The 12,964-nt window shown below is 24.0% G+C and overlaps 1 protein-coding gene across 1 annotated transcript; it reads left to right on the top strand.

Moving 5' to 3' along the window:
• Positions 1-345: 345 nt before the first annotated feature.
• LOC145837749 (alpha-crystallin B chain-like) lies at positions 346-2,497 on the top strand. Its single transcript, XM_082945187.1, has 4 exons — positions 346-493; positions 1,054-1,212; positions 1,390-1,567; positions 2,198-2,497. The coding sequence occupies exons 1-4, from the start codon at positions 395-397 to the stop codon at positions 2,329-2,331; spliced, it is 570 nt and encodes a 189-aa protein (XP_082801313.1). The 5' UTR covers positions 346-394; the 3' UTR covers positions 2,332-2,497.
• Positions 2,498-12,964: the final 10,467 nt, after the last annotated feature.

Consider the following 12,964-nt stretch of genomic DNA (forward strand, 5'->3'; position numbering starts at 1 on the left):
TTATCTACACAAACATGCAATACAAGTTGTTTAAATCAAATGTTTCTCTATAATTACAAATATGGTATAAATACATGAAAACTTTAACATTGTGAACATCTGTTGATCATGGGTATTTTTGAAATTATTAAAGATTTTAAGTATCACTTAACTTGAAAAACTTTATACTAAAAGTTTATTACTAAATTAAAATACTACCTAAATAAACATTAAGTTTTCTTATACCAATATTATTACACATAAAAGTAGTTTAACTTAATTATCTATATAAAAATTAGCATAAGCAAATATTTCAGAATAATTCAAGTGATACTTTATTAATTACAAAAACTTCAGTTTTGAAACCACAAAGTGTAACTTTGTTCATTTATTTCAGCATACATATATAAAAAGTATGTCGAATAGAGAAAGATCGGAACGCCGTATAAATATTTCCCCTTATATGGGAACTTATGCTGATTGGGACCCATTCAGGGACTGGAGCTCGAGCAGGGTGAGTTGCATTTTAAGTATTTCTTAAATATTTGTTAAGTTATAGCAAGTACAAAACTTAAAATGCTGTATTTGTTTTAAATCTTTAAATATTGCTCTAAAATCTAATTGCATAGGTAATAAAATAAATTTAAAAGTAGTACTGTTATAATATCATCTTGGTTAAAATGTATTCAAGTATTTTTTCTACACAGTCAATTCAAAGTAGATGAATACTTTTTAGATAAAATAAGTTTAATAAAATTTACAAGCACTGGAAACAGAAAATTCACTTAAAAAATCTTAGTTGCACAAAGAAATCAAAAACATATAAACAATAATTTTCACCTTAAGTTTAAACTGTTACTGTTAGAAGCCTAAGAGTACTAATCTTTAAAAATAGTTTAATCAAATAAGTACAGTTTTTATTACTAATGCTAAGTTTTATAGTTATAGTTCTAACTTAAAATACACTTACTTCAACTCTTTTCGTTTTATTAGTGGAAAAATAAATACAGCTTTTTTTTTACAAATTTAAAATAAAATTTGTATATTTTTCATGATATAATGTACTTAATTCAGGACTTTGGTATGCCGATGACAGACTACGATTTCGAGTTGGCGCGAAGAAGATTCTTCCGCCAGAGGGACCCACTGAGCAGCGTGTCAAGGAGAATGGACATGGACAGCATGATGACGAGACCAACTTTCAGCAGACAACTCAGCGAAGGCAGAAGCGATGTTTGTTTGCAAATTTACTTTAATATTTACAGCCAATATTGCAGTAATTTTTTTGATCTTTTTATTTAATATTAGGTACAAAAACCATAAACAAAAGTTATAAAGCAAAGTCTTAGCTTTTTTTAAATTTTTAATTCTTAAAACAATTTGAACTAAACTTTTATGACGTCACAACAGGTGTCGACGGCGGACGGCATGTTCAAGATAACGCTGGACGTGAAGAGCTTCGACCCGGAGGACATCAAGGTGAAGACGGTCGGGGACCAGGTCGAGGTGCAGGGCAGGCACGAGGAGAAGAAGGACGACCAGGGCATGGTGAAGCGGGACTTCACCAGGAAGTACAACATCCCCACCAGTTAGTGTGACGTCATAATGCTTGTTGAGTACAAGATAAAAAAGGATTATTTAGTCATGGTTAAAAGTTTTAACAGTTGTAAACTATTAGTAGTACAGAGTTTTTTTTTTAAGTAAAATAATTTAGATTTATTAGTAAAGTAAAGAAATAAAATAATTTGCTTTAATAATTCGAAATCTGACATTTTTCTTTTTTTTTACTAATCTTTATAAAAAAATCGTATACAATGAATATTTGCTACAAAACGTTATCCAATTACCATTTTTTGAATATCCACATTAAAAAAAATATTGAGTTTAAATTTTATCTGCAACTAAAATAGGGGACAAAATATTTGGAGATATATCTTTTAGTTTAAAACGAATTGTGAAAAAAAACACAACTTAATATTTACAGTATAAGGTAACAAATACACTGTTAATTTAACTACGAGTCAGCATTAGTATTAGTAATTGTTTAACTGTGATCTTCTTTTTTTCTATATATATGTTCTTTAGTACGGCGGTTTCCGAAAAAAAAAACAACGGCCCAATGAAATACTGTTTCCAAAAAAACACTGTAAACACATCTACTACACATTTTACGTAATAAACACAACTAATATTCACTTTTAATGAGCTTTTTTTTCAGATGTAGACCCACTTTCAATAACTTCAGCTCTGTCACAAGATGGTATCTTGACGGTCCAAGCTCCAATAAAAACACCCCAACTCGACGGACCGAGAGTTCTCGAAGTGAAACACGAAAAACCAGCCCTTAAGTAGAATACAAACAGAATGCAATCGGAAAACTAAAACCTTGTTTAAAATGTTCAAATGTTTACACATATTCTACTACGTAATCATTTATAATTAGTAAAACTTAATATTTAAAATTTTCTTTAATGTTTCTTATACACGCATTTAAAATAATAAACTATGTGAGATTATATAGTTTAAATTGTTATTTTTCATTATTTAAAGTTTTTTGTACTAAACTAAAAGTAAAAATCTGAAATTAAAAAAAAAAGACTATTCTTGTTTAGTTTTATAAAAAATTTAACAACTTGTATACATAAAGATATATGAAAATTTTCTTGTTAAAAAAAAATCAATGAATACCATTTAAAAAAGTTATTGTTTTGATTTAAAACTTGTTAATAAGTTTTTAGTTGTAACTAAGTCAAAATTCTTAATCAAAATAAGTTCTACTTAACTATTGTTATCTCCGTGTTTTTTGTCATTAGGTTTTTAACTTCACCAATTTTGTACAAAATTGTTGTTATCTTGATAAAAAACTTTCTCATTGGAATGCAAATGTTTTAGTTTGAAAATGATAAAATTTGTCTTTAACCAGTTTATAAGGGTAAAATTACAATATAAATGAGTAAAAAAATGTTTAGGTTCGTAGAATTTTAAATAACTCAAAACACTAATGTTATAACAGTACATTTACCTTAGATTAAGTTGTTACTTTACAACATTAGCCAATGTAAGCCTTTAAATACAACTTTTTTTTTCTTTTTTGATAATCGTTTTTGATTTAAATTTAGAGTTTGAAACAGCTTTTAACATGTTTATAAATCTACGAAACAACAAATTTGCCTTTTAATAACATAAAAATTATCAAACAATTTTTCCAACAAGGGTTTTACTAATAGTAGCATTACTTGGAAAGTTTTTTTTTGTAACAAGAGTTTATATTACTAAAAGTTTTAAAAGACTAAATAACCTAAGTACAAAAACTTTAAGTGAAATTTTCAAATAGATATTAAAATAGAACTAAATGTACAACTATAAAACTTTTATATAAAAATCAGGTTTTTATTTCGAAATTACCTTTGTTGCTAATAATATTGTAAACAGCGATACCTAAAATCTCGAAATTTGTTATTACACTTGTTTACAGATTATAGTAAAAACATATCTTCGTAATTAAAAAAAAAAACTTATTGATTATTACTGACTAATGATTTAAAATGACTTTATGTAAATCAGTACATGTATTTCATATGTGTTATGTTATATGAAACTCAAACATTTTAGTTTTTCAAAAGCATGTCGTATACATAGTATGTTGTTTGCATTTCTTAATTAGAAAAGTTTAATGCTCTTAATGGAAAATAGGTGTAGCTTCTAATATACAATATTAACCTTAGTTTTAGCAGCTTTTTAACAAATTTTTAGTTTTCGTACAAAAAATGTTTTTTAAATTTATTATTGTAAAACTTTTTTTTCATTATTTATGTTATATAACGGAAGAAAATATAAGCTATTCTTTTTCACTTTATACAGATATTTTTTAGTATAAGGTCTAGTTTAAACGTTTGTTTTCTGTAACCTAAACCTCTAGTTCAGTGTTTCCCACACTTTTTTGGTACAAAAGGCTCATTTTAAGATGTCACAAAAGCTATGGCCCCTTTGAAAAAAATTCTCAAACAATTTACCATTAAAATTGCTTGAAACATTTTTTTTTGCTTTTCAAACCCAGAATATCTATTGTAAGTTTTAAATAATAGCCTTGTAGAGCTTATGGCCCCCTAAATATCAATAGATACTCTGGGTTTGAAAAGCAAAAAAAAAAATTCTCAAACAATTTACCATTAAAATTGCTTGAAACATTTTTTTTTTGCTTTTCAAACCCAGAATATCTATTGTAAGTTTTAAACAATAGCCTTGTAGGGCTTATGGCCCCCTAAATATCCTAAATTTTTATCCTAAACTATCACTAAAAACGCCAAAGACTTTTGCTTCCCTTTTTCTCTTCATCGTCAACTCCACAACTACTAATGTAAGTTTCAATTTATAACCTCATGGCCTCCTTGGCCCCTTTGCTGCTAATGGCCCCTAAATTTCTGTAATGGCCCAGTTTAGAAAATATTGCCCTAGTTAGTTCCACACTTCAGAATTTCAACAACTTCACTTTTGTCCTTGTTTTTGTTGTATACTAAGCTTAATTATATTTTAAACTTTTATGCTACTTTTGGCATTTAAAAGTTAAGTTACTACTATATTTTAGTAATGGTTATTTGTTTATGTGTATTCTTTTAAGTTCATATTTAAACTATTTCAATATCTTTTTAACGAATGGAACAATCTGGAATAAATTTTCATATTTGTAGGACATAATGAAGAATTATATTCGTTTGACAGTGTTTAACAAATATTATTAACTATATTTAATTTGTAGAAGTTTGCAAAGATTTTGAAACTTGACAATAATTGTTTTAATAGCATTCAACTTTATTTAGTGTTTCTTTAACTTGATAGTGTTACTTAATACTTAATTAAAGCTTTAAAATAATACCTATTTATAAATTCTCAACTTTAATTAGACAGGTTACATAAAGTCGTATAAAAGTACTTTAAATATGATACAAATAAATTAGATACTAAATTTTTTCTAAAAAATATAAAAGTCATCAGTTTTAACTCTAAAAAACTAATTAAAAAAATTAGTAGACCCTTTTTTTTTGTATGAAATGAATAACATATAATGATAATATTAATAAGGTTTGGTTTTATTTAAATTTTATGAAACTTAAACATTTGATAAAAATAAATGCATATCTTGTTAATTTAGTTTTTTTTTTGATTTTTATAACTAAAGTTGTAATCACTTTTCAAAATGTAAAAAAAAAAATACACATTAAAATTTTCTTTTTAAATAAAAAAACTATAATAAGAAACTTTAAACGAAATGAACTGATTTTCAAACTTTTATGAATTAAATTATCTTTTACAATCTTTGTAATACTTATTTATATAAAGTAAATACAGCATGTTTTTTAATTATTCTTTTGTTTATGCAATTAGTTGTCGATAACTTGTTAAAAAATAAAGGTAACAAAATAATTAACATGCTGAATTTAGTAATGTAACAGAAACTAAAGAACAGTGCTTAAAGTAAAATTAGTTAATTAAATCAGAGTCTAGATTTTAAGGTTATACGGAACTAGAAATTAAAAAAGATTTTAAATTTTACATAAAATTAACGTTTAAGTTTAACAACTTCTTTTTTCAAAGCAACAACAAGTTTTAAACACTATATAATAGGCTTTAAAAGATTTTTATAAGGAGCAGGCCAGGTTTACTAAAAAATCCTCACAGGGCAATAGAACTTTTTTAAAATTCAAAATATGTTATGTAGAGAGCAGATGCGTAATGAAATAAACATAAAACAGTCAAAAGTTTACTCACAAATAAAAAACAGCAATTTTTAAACTTGTTTAAAAAAAACTTGTTGTTTTACATTAGATTCTTTAAAGCTAAAAAGCACATTTAGGACTTCAGTTTGCCGAACCTGCTCTAGAGTCTAGTTTACCAAGTGTAGTACAGCTAGTTTGCATTTGATCGTCTTAGGACGTTTATTACAATTGAAGAAAAAAAAATATTAAAAAAAAAAATTTAAAACTTTTTTTCCACAAAATATGTTGCATTCAACAAAAAAACATTTTGAATGTAGAAGTTTTAAACAACAAACCATTTTATTCTTATAATTAAAAAAAATCCAGTTGCACAAAATAATAAAACAAAGTTATATAATCAGATATAATTAAACACCTTAATTCTTTGTTTAAGTTTTTTAGATAAGATTAATTTATAATGATATTTTTTTCTTAGATATCATGTATTAAAAAAATATAACATTTAATAATATTGTGGAGTTTTTAGAAATTTTCAAGAAAATTTTTAATGATCTTACTTTTAGTATTATCCTAAACCCTTTTTTATATCTTAAAATTTATTAAAACTGTCATTGTTTAATATATTGTATGTTTTTTTAAATTCACACAAGTGAAAACATTTTAATTTTTACGTTAAAAACTAGGTATAAGAATTTTCTTGACTAGAAAATAATAGTTCTAAGCAGTTAACTCCTTGCATGGTATTTTCAAAACTACTTTTTAATAATTAATATTTACGTATACATTTTATTGTTAAAAAAATTATCAGACACAAATTTTTTTTTTCATACATTAAGCAATACTTAACTTATTTTGTTTAACACTTTGATGATTTAAATAGTATAAATCATTTACTTTAGTTAGGTTTTAATGAAAACAGTCTAAACAAACAAGACTAATAGTATTTCTAAAATGTTTGTTGTTATTAAATAACGTATACGCTGCATAACAATTAAAAGCTATTGTATTTTTTGTTCAGGAAACCCTAGAAATAAAACAATGAGGCTAAAACTTTTAACAATAGATTAACAGTTATAAAAAAAGTGCTAAAACAATAGAAAAATTAAGAAGAAAATGTAAACACAACTTTAAGGTGAAAAATCATGTTTATAAATAGAAAAATTTTAATGCAATAGAAACTTAAGACTTAAGCTAACGACAGCAACTTAATTTTAAAAACGATTATTAATATAGTTTTCCATTAGTAACAGTTATGAAAATTATTTTAAAGTTAAATTTTGCTTTCTTAAACATTATTACTTTTAAAAAATTATTAAAGGTTAAAAGCTTAAACGCTTTAACAAAAACAAAAAGTCATAAAATTTATTATTGTCCATTAGAAAAGATCGTTTTTATAACGTCAAGTCTTTTTTATGCTTATAACTTTACTGTTTAACAAAAAAAGGAAAGTCTTTTTAATGTTTCAATTGTTGTTGCTTTGTAAATAATAAAATAAAGTTTAGTTCAGTATTGTGTAAAGTTGTGTTCGAAAATGAAATCGTTTCTTATCATCCTGATATTTTGTGTTTTGAAGATAAAAATCTCATGGGCAAATGAGGTTATAATATTATTTTACAAGACATTTTGAACCATTATAGTTAATCACTTTTTAAATACTTTTATTTTTAACAGAAGCCAACTGAAGAAGACCTGAAGTTATTGTAAGTCGTTTTTACATTAATTACCTAATTATAAAATCATGTATTTATATATAACTTTTTATTTCTGCTAAAAACAACTTATGAACTGTAAGGTGTCAATGGTGCCCTTAAATCCGAGTCCAGCTTTTGAAAAAAAAAACAGTTTATAATTTAGACCTTGATAAACTATACTAAGCTAAAACAATCAATGTTTTCATTAAATTTGTCAAAATTTGTCTGTAACAATATACCTTGTAAACAACTTAGAAGTACAACACATTAACTGAACCTATTTATTACAGAAAAGAGATTTTCGAAGCTGGTATGAAAAGTAAGGTAATTTTAGTATTGCAATAAATTGTTAACTGTGTTGTTTTTTATACTAGTCTTTTACTTTTAAATGGTACAAAAACTCCACACTTAGAAATAAATTTTTAAAATTTAATGGGTGGATTACGTTAGAAAAACATGTGTATATATATATATTGCTTTTAAAAATCTAAATCACTTATGTAACAAAGTTTGTGTAATGAATAACATTTAGTACAGTTTAAATTAAATACATAAAGTTTTAAAAAAACCTTAATTTATGAAATTAAGGGCAATCTTTGTATCGATAATATTAACTATAAATTTTATCATTACAAATAATAAACAAAACAAATGCTAAGTAGTTTAAAAAATATAATTATTAATCATAATATTTAGAGTGAGAGTTATGTTTTTCTATGTTCTTAAGTATTTTATACAAATAAAAACTATAAATGCTATATCATTTTTATTTTTATTTTAGGAGTCTGACGAAATTGCAGATTTCTTTTCCCGATCTTTCGTGTAAGTTTTGATAATTAAATTTATGTGTCTATAAACTTAGAGTACATCATTAGAAAAAAAAATATGACTTTTTTGTAAAAAGTTCGTTGAAAATATTTTTGAGTTTGTTTTAAAACAAAGTTTTTTCAACTATGAGTGAACTTTTAAGCATAAAACTCAGGTTTTTACATCAGAATAAAGCTAAAAACAAAACCTTCAAAATTCTAAGTTTAGATGTTTTCATTTCATCAAAGTTAGACATACTTTATAAACTGTAAAATTTTAAACAAACTTTATATGGTGTTTAAGACTACAAAGGAATAAAGCATTACTTTGGTGTAAAGAATTAGTTAAACAACATTATATAACTGTTCATTGATAACTTAAAGTAATCCAATAATTGTTTTAATATTTTATGGGTTTAAATTTACGCAAATTCTTATTTTATAATACAAGTAAATTTCTAAGTCAACTATTGTATCGTAACCAACAGGAACAAGCACTGGAGAAGTTTATTTGGAGACAAATCTACAAACAGTGTTAGACGACTTTTTAAACTTAATCCTCATAAATATTGTGAATAATTTTCAAAGCTTAAGTATCTAAACTTATAGGTTGAAAAGTACATTGTTAATTTTCATAAACTAAAGTATGCTACAACCTTATCTAAAGTTAATATCCTGTGCAATAATAAGTTAGTTTTTGATAGTGTTGTAATTAGATTATATCAATTTTTGTTTGTGAATAAGTTCAAGTATGCAGAAAATAAATAAAGAAACAGTTTAATTCGAATGAGTAGCTTTTGAACAAAATAAGTTTATTCTTTTAATATTTCCTTTATGTACAACTTGACTAACAATAGAAGTTCTTTGTGTCCTGAGAAGAAAATAATACTCTACAAACTTTACCTAACATCGAAGAATGTTATTAGTTACCTATCAATTATACAATAATTAACTTTTTTTTAATTAGTAGACTCTTTTACTATTCAAATTCGATAAGTTAATTCACGAATAAGTAATAAAATATACTTTTAGTTTAAGAATAAAAACTAGTTATATACCGGATCCGGATTTTTTTTAAAACATTTGGCTGAATTCGGAAGTTTTTTAAAAATTAGGATCGGGCCGGACACGGATCCAAAGTATTTTAAGCTTTATGTAGTGTTAATAGAGATCAAACTTAGAAAAGTAATTATTATAAATTGGGTAGTTTAGTAAAAAATGATTATGAAAAATACTCTTTAAAAATAACTATTTTTTTATTGTTTAAAGTAAGTTATACTACAGTGAAACTATTTAGTGTAACTAAAAACTTTATACCTGCTTTAAATAAAGAACTATACAAAAACAAATACATTTATAATGTTTTCCTATTAATTGAGTTATTTTTAATTGCAGAATGATAAATCCAATTTGAAAGATGAAACAGTAAATGACAATGGTCTTAAGTAAGTAGAACATTTAGTTTTTTAAAGTTCATTAAGTAGTAGAAAAAAGTAAACGTAGGGTAATTATAAAAATAATAAAAGATTTCTCAGAGTTTACATTTATGTTATGTTTTAAAAACTAGTGAAAATCTAAAGAAAAAGAAAATAAATGTATTTACAAAAATATTTTTATGCATTATTTAAACATAATTTCATGACTTACAATTTGTATCAAGCTTTAAAAATCGAAAATAAATATTAAAACTAAACAGAAAAAACGTTTTGGATGCTGATGTCAATAAGAAGGTAAAATTTTAATATTGTTTATATTTTTTAAATGAGAGTTATCTTTTTTATACTCAAAGTTATACTGTATAGATATAAATTTTAAATTCTATAACATTTTACTTTTATCTTAGGAGTCTGACAAAAAAGAAGATTTTTTTTCCCGATCTTTTGTGTAAGTTTTGCTAGTTAAATTTAGGTTCTTTATAAATACACATTAGAAAAATAAATCTACTATTTCGTACAGAATTAAAAAATTTGAGTCTGTTTAAAAGTTTTTTTTGTGGGTTTACGTTTAAAAAATACTTAATTCGTAATTAAAATAAATTTCAAACTTAAAATATTATTTATAACAAACAGCAACAAACACTGGAGAAGTTTATTCGGTGACAAAGCTACAAACAATGTTAGAATTTAAAAAAATTTAATTCTTACAAACTTTCTGACCAGTTTAAAAACATTCAAAAATCTAATTTTATAGTTTTTTTAATACATTGTTATGTTTTGTAGACTATAGTATATTACATCCTTATTTAAGATTAATATATATTGTAATAAAAAGTTAATTTCTGTTAATGTTGTATTTAAATAACAATAATGTTTGTTTACAAAAAAAATCAGATATGAATAAAATAAGTAAACAAACAGAATAAATTACAAAAGTGTTTTTGAATAAAGTTTGGTTATTATTCATAAATATTTTCTTTATGAATATCTTAATTAACTATTAAGGTTCTTTATGTCCTGAAAAAAAATACAGTACAAACTTTAACTAACATCAAGAATCCTTATTTATCAATTACCTACCCATTATAAACTTTTTAATCAAGGTATTTAATAAGATTGATAAGTTAATTCATGAATAAATGTTAAAATATTCTTTTAATTTCAGAATAAAAACTTTAAAGTAAACGATGAAAGTTTTCATTTTAAGGACAAAAACTCAAAGTACGATGATCCTAGGTAACAAAATTTCAAAATAAGTTTTCAAAACTTGTAGTAGAACAAAGATAGACATGTAGTTATCAAACAAAAAAATAACTAAGTGAAACTTAAAGAATAATTTTCTTAAGCTTATTTTACTTTGCAATAACTTTAATACTAGCTTTATAAAGTTTTTTTAGGTTGTTTCGTTAATACTTAATTCTTAATCCTATAGATATTTTTTCTTTTTAATTGTCCTAAAACCTTTAAAAAACTTTTTTGAACATGGTTTGAATTCTTCCATCAGCTTTATACATAACTTTATAATAAACAACAGAAGACGGTTCACAATGGTAAGATTCGGCGACAAAAAAGTTAGAACTTTTTTAATATTTTTTTAACTTCCTTTAAACTACTCAACTAAATTAAACTAAAAAGTAATTAGGAATTAATTTAAAAATAACAGTAGTATAATATAAATGAAGATTTCAAAAAAAAGTTTTTTTTTAATTAGTTGAAATTATAACTTTTTCACCAATGGCGGGGCTCTAGGTAGTTTCGTAGAAAGCTATAATGAATAGAAAAAAAAGTTTTAATTGACTTAAGATCAGTTGTAACTTTAAGTTTCAATTTTTAAACTTCAGCAAAATAGTACCTAGGTCATTTCGGAGCTTATTTACTTCTAAAGATTGTCTGTGCTCCACAAATTAAATGCTCGAGTTGCCTTTGATTAATATTAGTTAAATTTATCAAATTAAAAAAGTAGTATGTCGAATTTAATGGTTGATCAATAGTTTATTTCTTAACTTTGATCCTCATAATCAAAAAAATATAACAATAAAATCTCTATTCTAAAAATTATAACTTTAACACATTTAATCATATATACAAGAAATTAAGTTTGCATCGTAGGACCATTTTAAAATGTTTTGTACATTCTGGTATAAATCTTACACAAAACAGTTACTGCTTTATTGCTTCACTATATTATAACATGCTGCACTTTCGATTTGGAGCTTTTAATTGGTTTAGTTTAGCATTTTTTCAACTACTAACTAGCAATAACTTTTAGTTATAAAAGTTAGATTTAAATTTTCATTTTTTACAGTTGTTGATCATATTTGTTAATTTTTGTTTAGTTTAATGTTCATTGATAAAAATGTAGCTGATAAAATTTCGTTTTAAGGCATCTGGAATTTGTGTAAAATTAGATAAAAAAAAAGTTTCCAGCAAAGCTTTAAGTAAATATTACTTTATAAATTCTTCAATTGAACAATTTACTTTCCAAAGTCATTACAAACTATTAAAGACATTATATTCAAAAGCAACAAGGCTTATAATACTAAAATTATGTTTAGTTTACAAAAGCATAGTTTAAAATACACATGTCTTTAAACATTAGCAAAATTTTTAGAACAAATATTTAGCCAGGTACAGTATTTTTTCTAAACTGAAATTTGACTAATAAACATTGTTGGTGAAAGTTAGAGCTAATTCTTAAAAGTTATTTAATATATCTTTAAAAAACATAATAATTAAAATTTAATGAAAAGCTACTTATTGTTCAACTGGATTGTAAAAAAGAAAGATGAAAAGTAAAAGAAAATTGTTTTCAGATAATTTAGTTTGATTATCAAACGATAGTCTAAAAATGATTATCAAAACTTAATTTTAGAAACGTACGTAATTCATCTTCAAAAACAAATTTCATTCAATCTTCTTTACTATTTACTTAGGAAAAAAAGCTTGATAATGAAATAGAAGAAGAAAATGTAGAAGCTAATTCAGAATTTGATAAGGCATTTCAAAAGTTGTTAGTAATTTTTAAAACTTATTTATGTTATGATTTTAAGTAGATGATAGTGTTTACACAATTCTGTTTTTATTTAATTAAATATTTAGGATAACAGTTTGTTTTTCTTCCATAGAGTTTAAGTTTAGATACATATAATCTGAAAAAAACTTACAGCACTTTTTAATGTAACCAAACCTTTTTTTCAGTATGGACGATATGGAACTTTACAAGTAAAATGTAAATCATTTTATTTATCTTATAAATAGTTTGAAATAATAAAACTGTTAAAAATTGAAAAATTAAATAAAAGTTTTACAACGAAAAACAGAAAGTAACTTTTTTTCAT

This window comes from Thalia democratica, chromosome 6 (assembly GCF_965202585.1).
Source record: "Thalia democratica chromosome 6, ktThaDemo2.hap1.1, whole genome shotgun sequence".
NCBI lineage: Eukaryota > Metazoa > Chordata > Thaliacea > Salpida > Salpidae > Thalia > Thalia democratica.

Excerpts from the sequence above, each read along its gene's own strand:
- LOC145837749 (XM_082945187.1), top strand. The coding sequence starts at position 395 with ATGTCGAATAGAGAAAGATCGGAACGCCGTATAAATATTTCCCCTTAT. Across the intron at positions 494-1,053 it reads GGGACTGGAGCTCGAGCAGG|GACTTTGGTATGCCGATGAC; the intron begins GTGAGTTGCATT and ends TACTTAATTCAG. Across the intron at positions 1,213-1,389 it reads TCAGCGAAGGCAGAAGCGAT|GTGTCGACGGCGGACGGCAT; the intron begins GTTTGTTTGCAA and ends ACGTCACAACAG.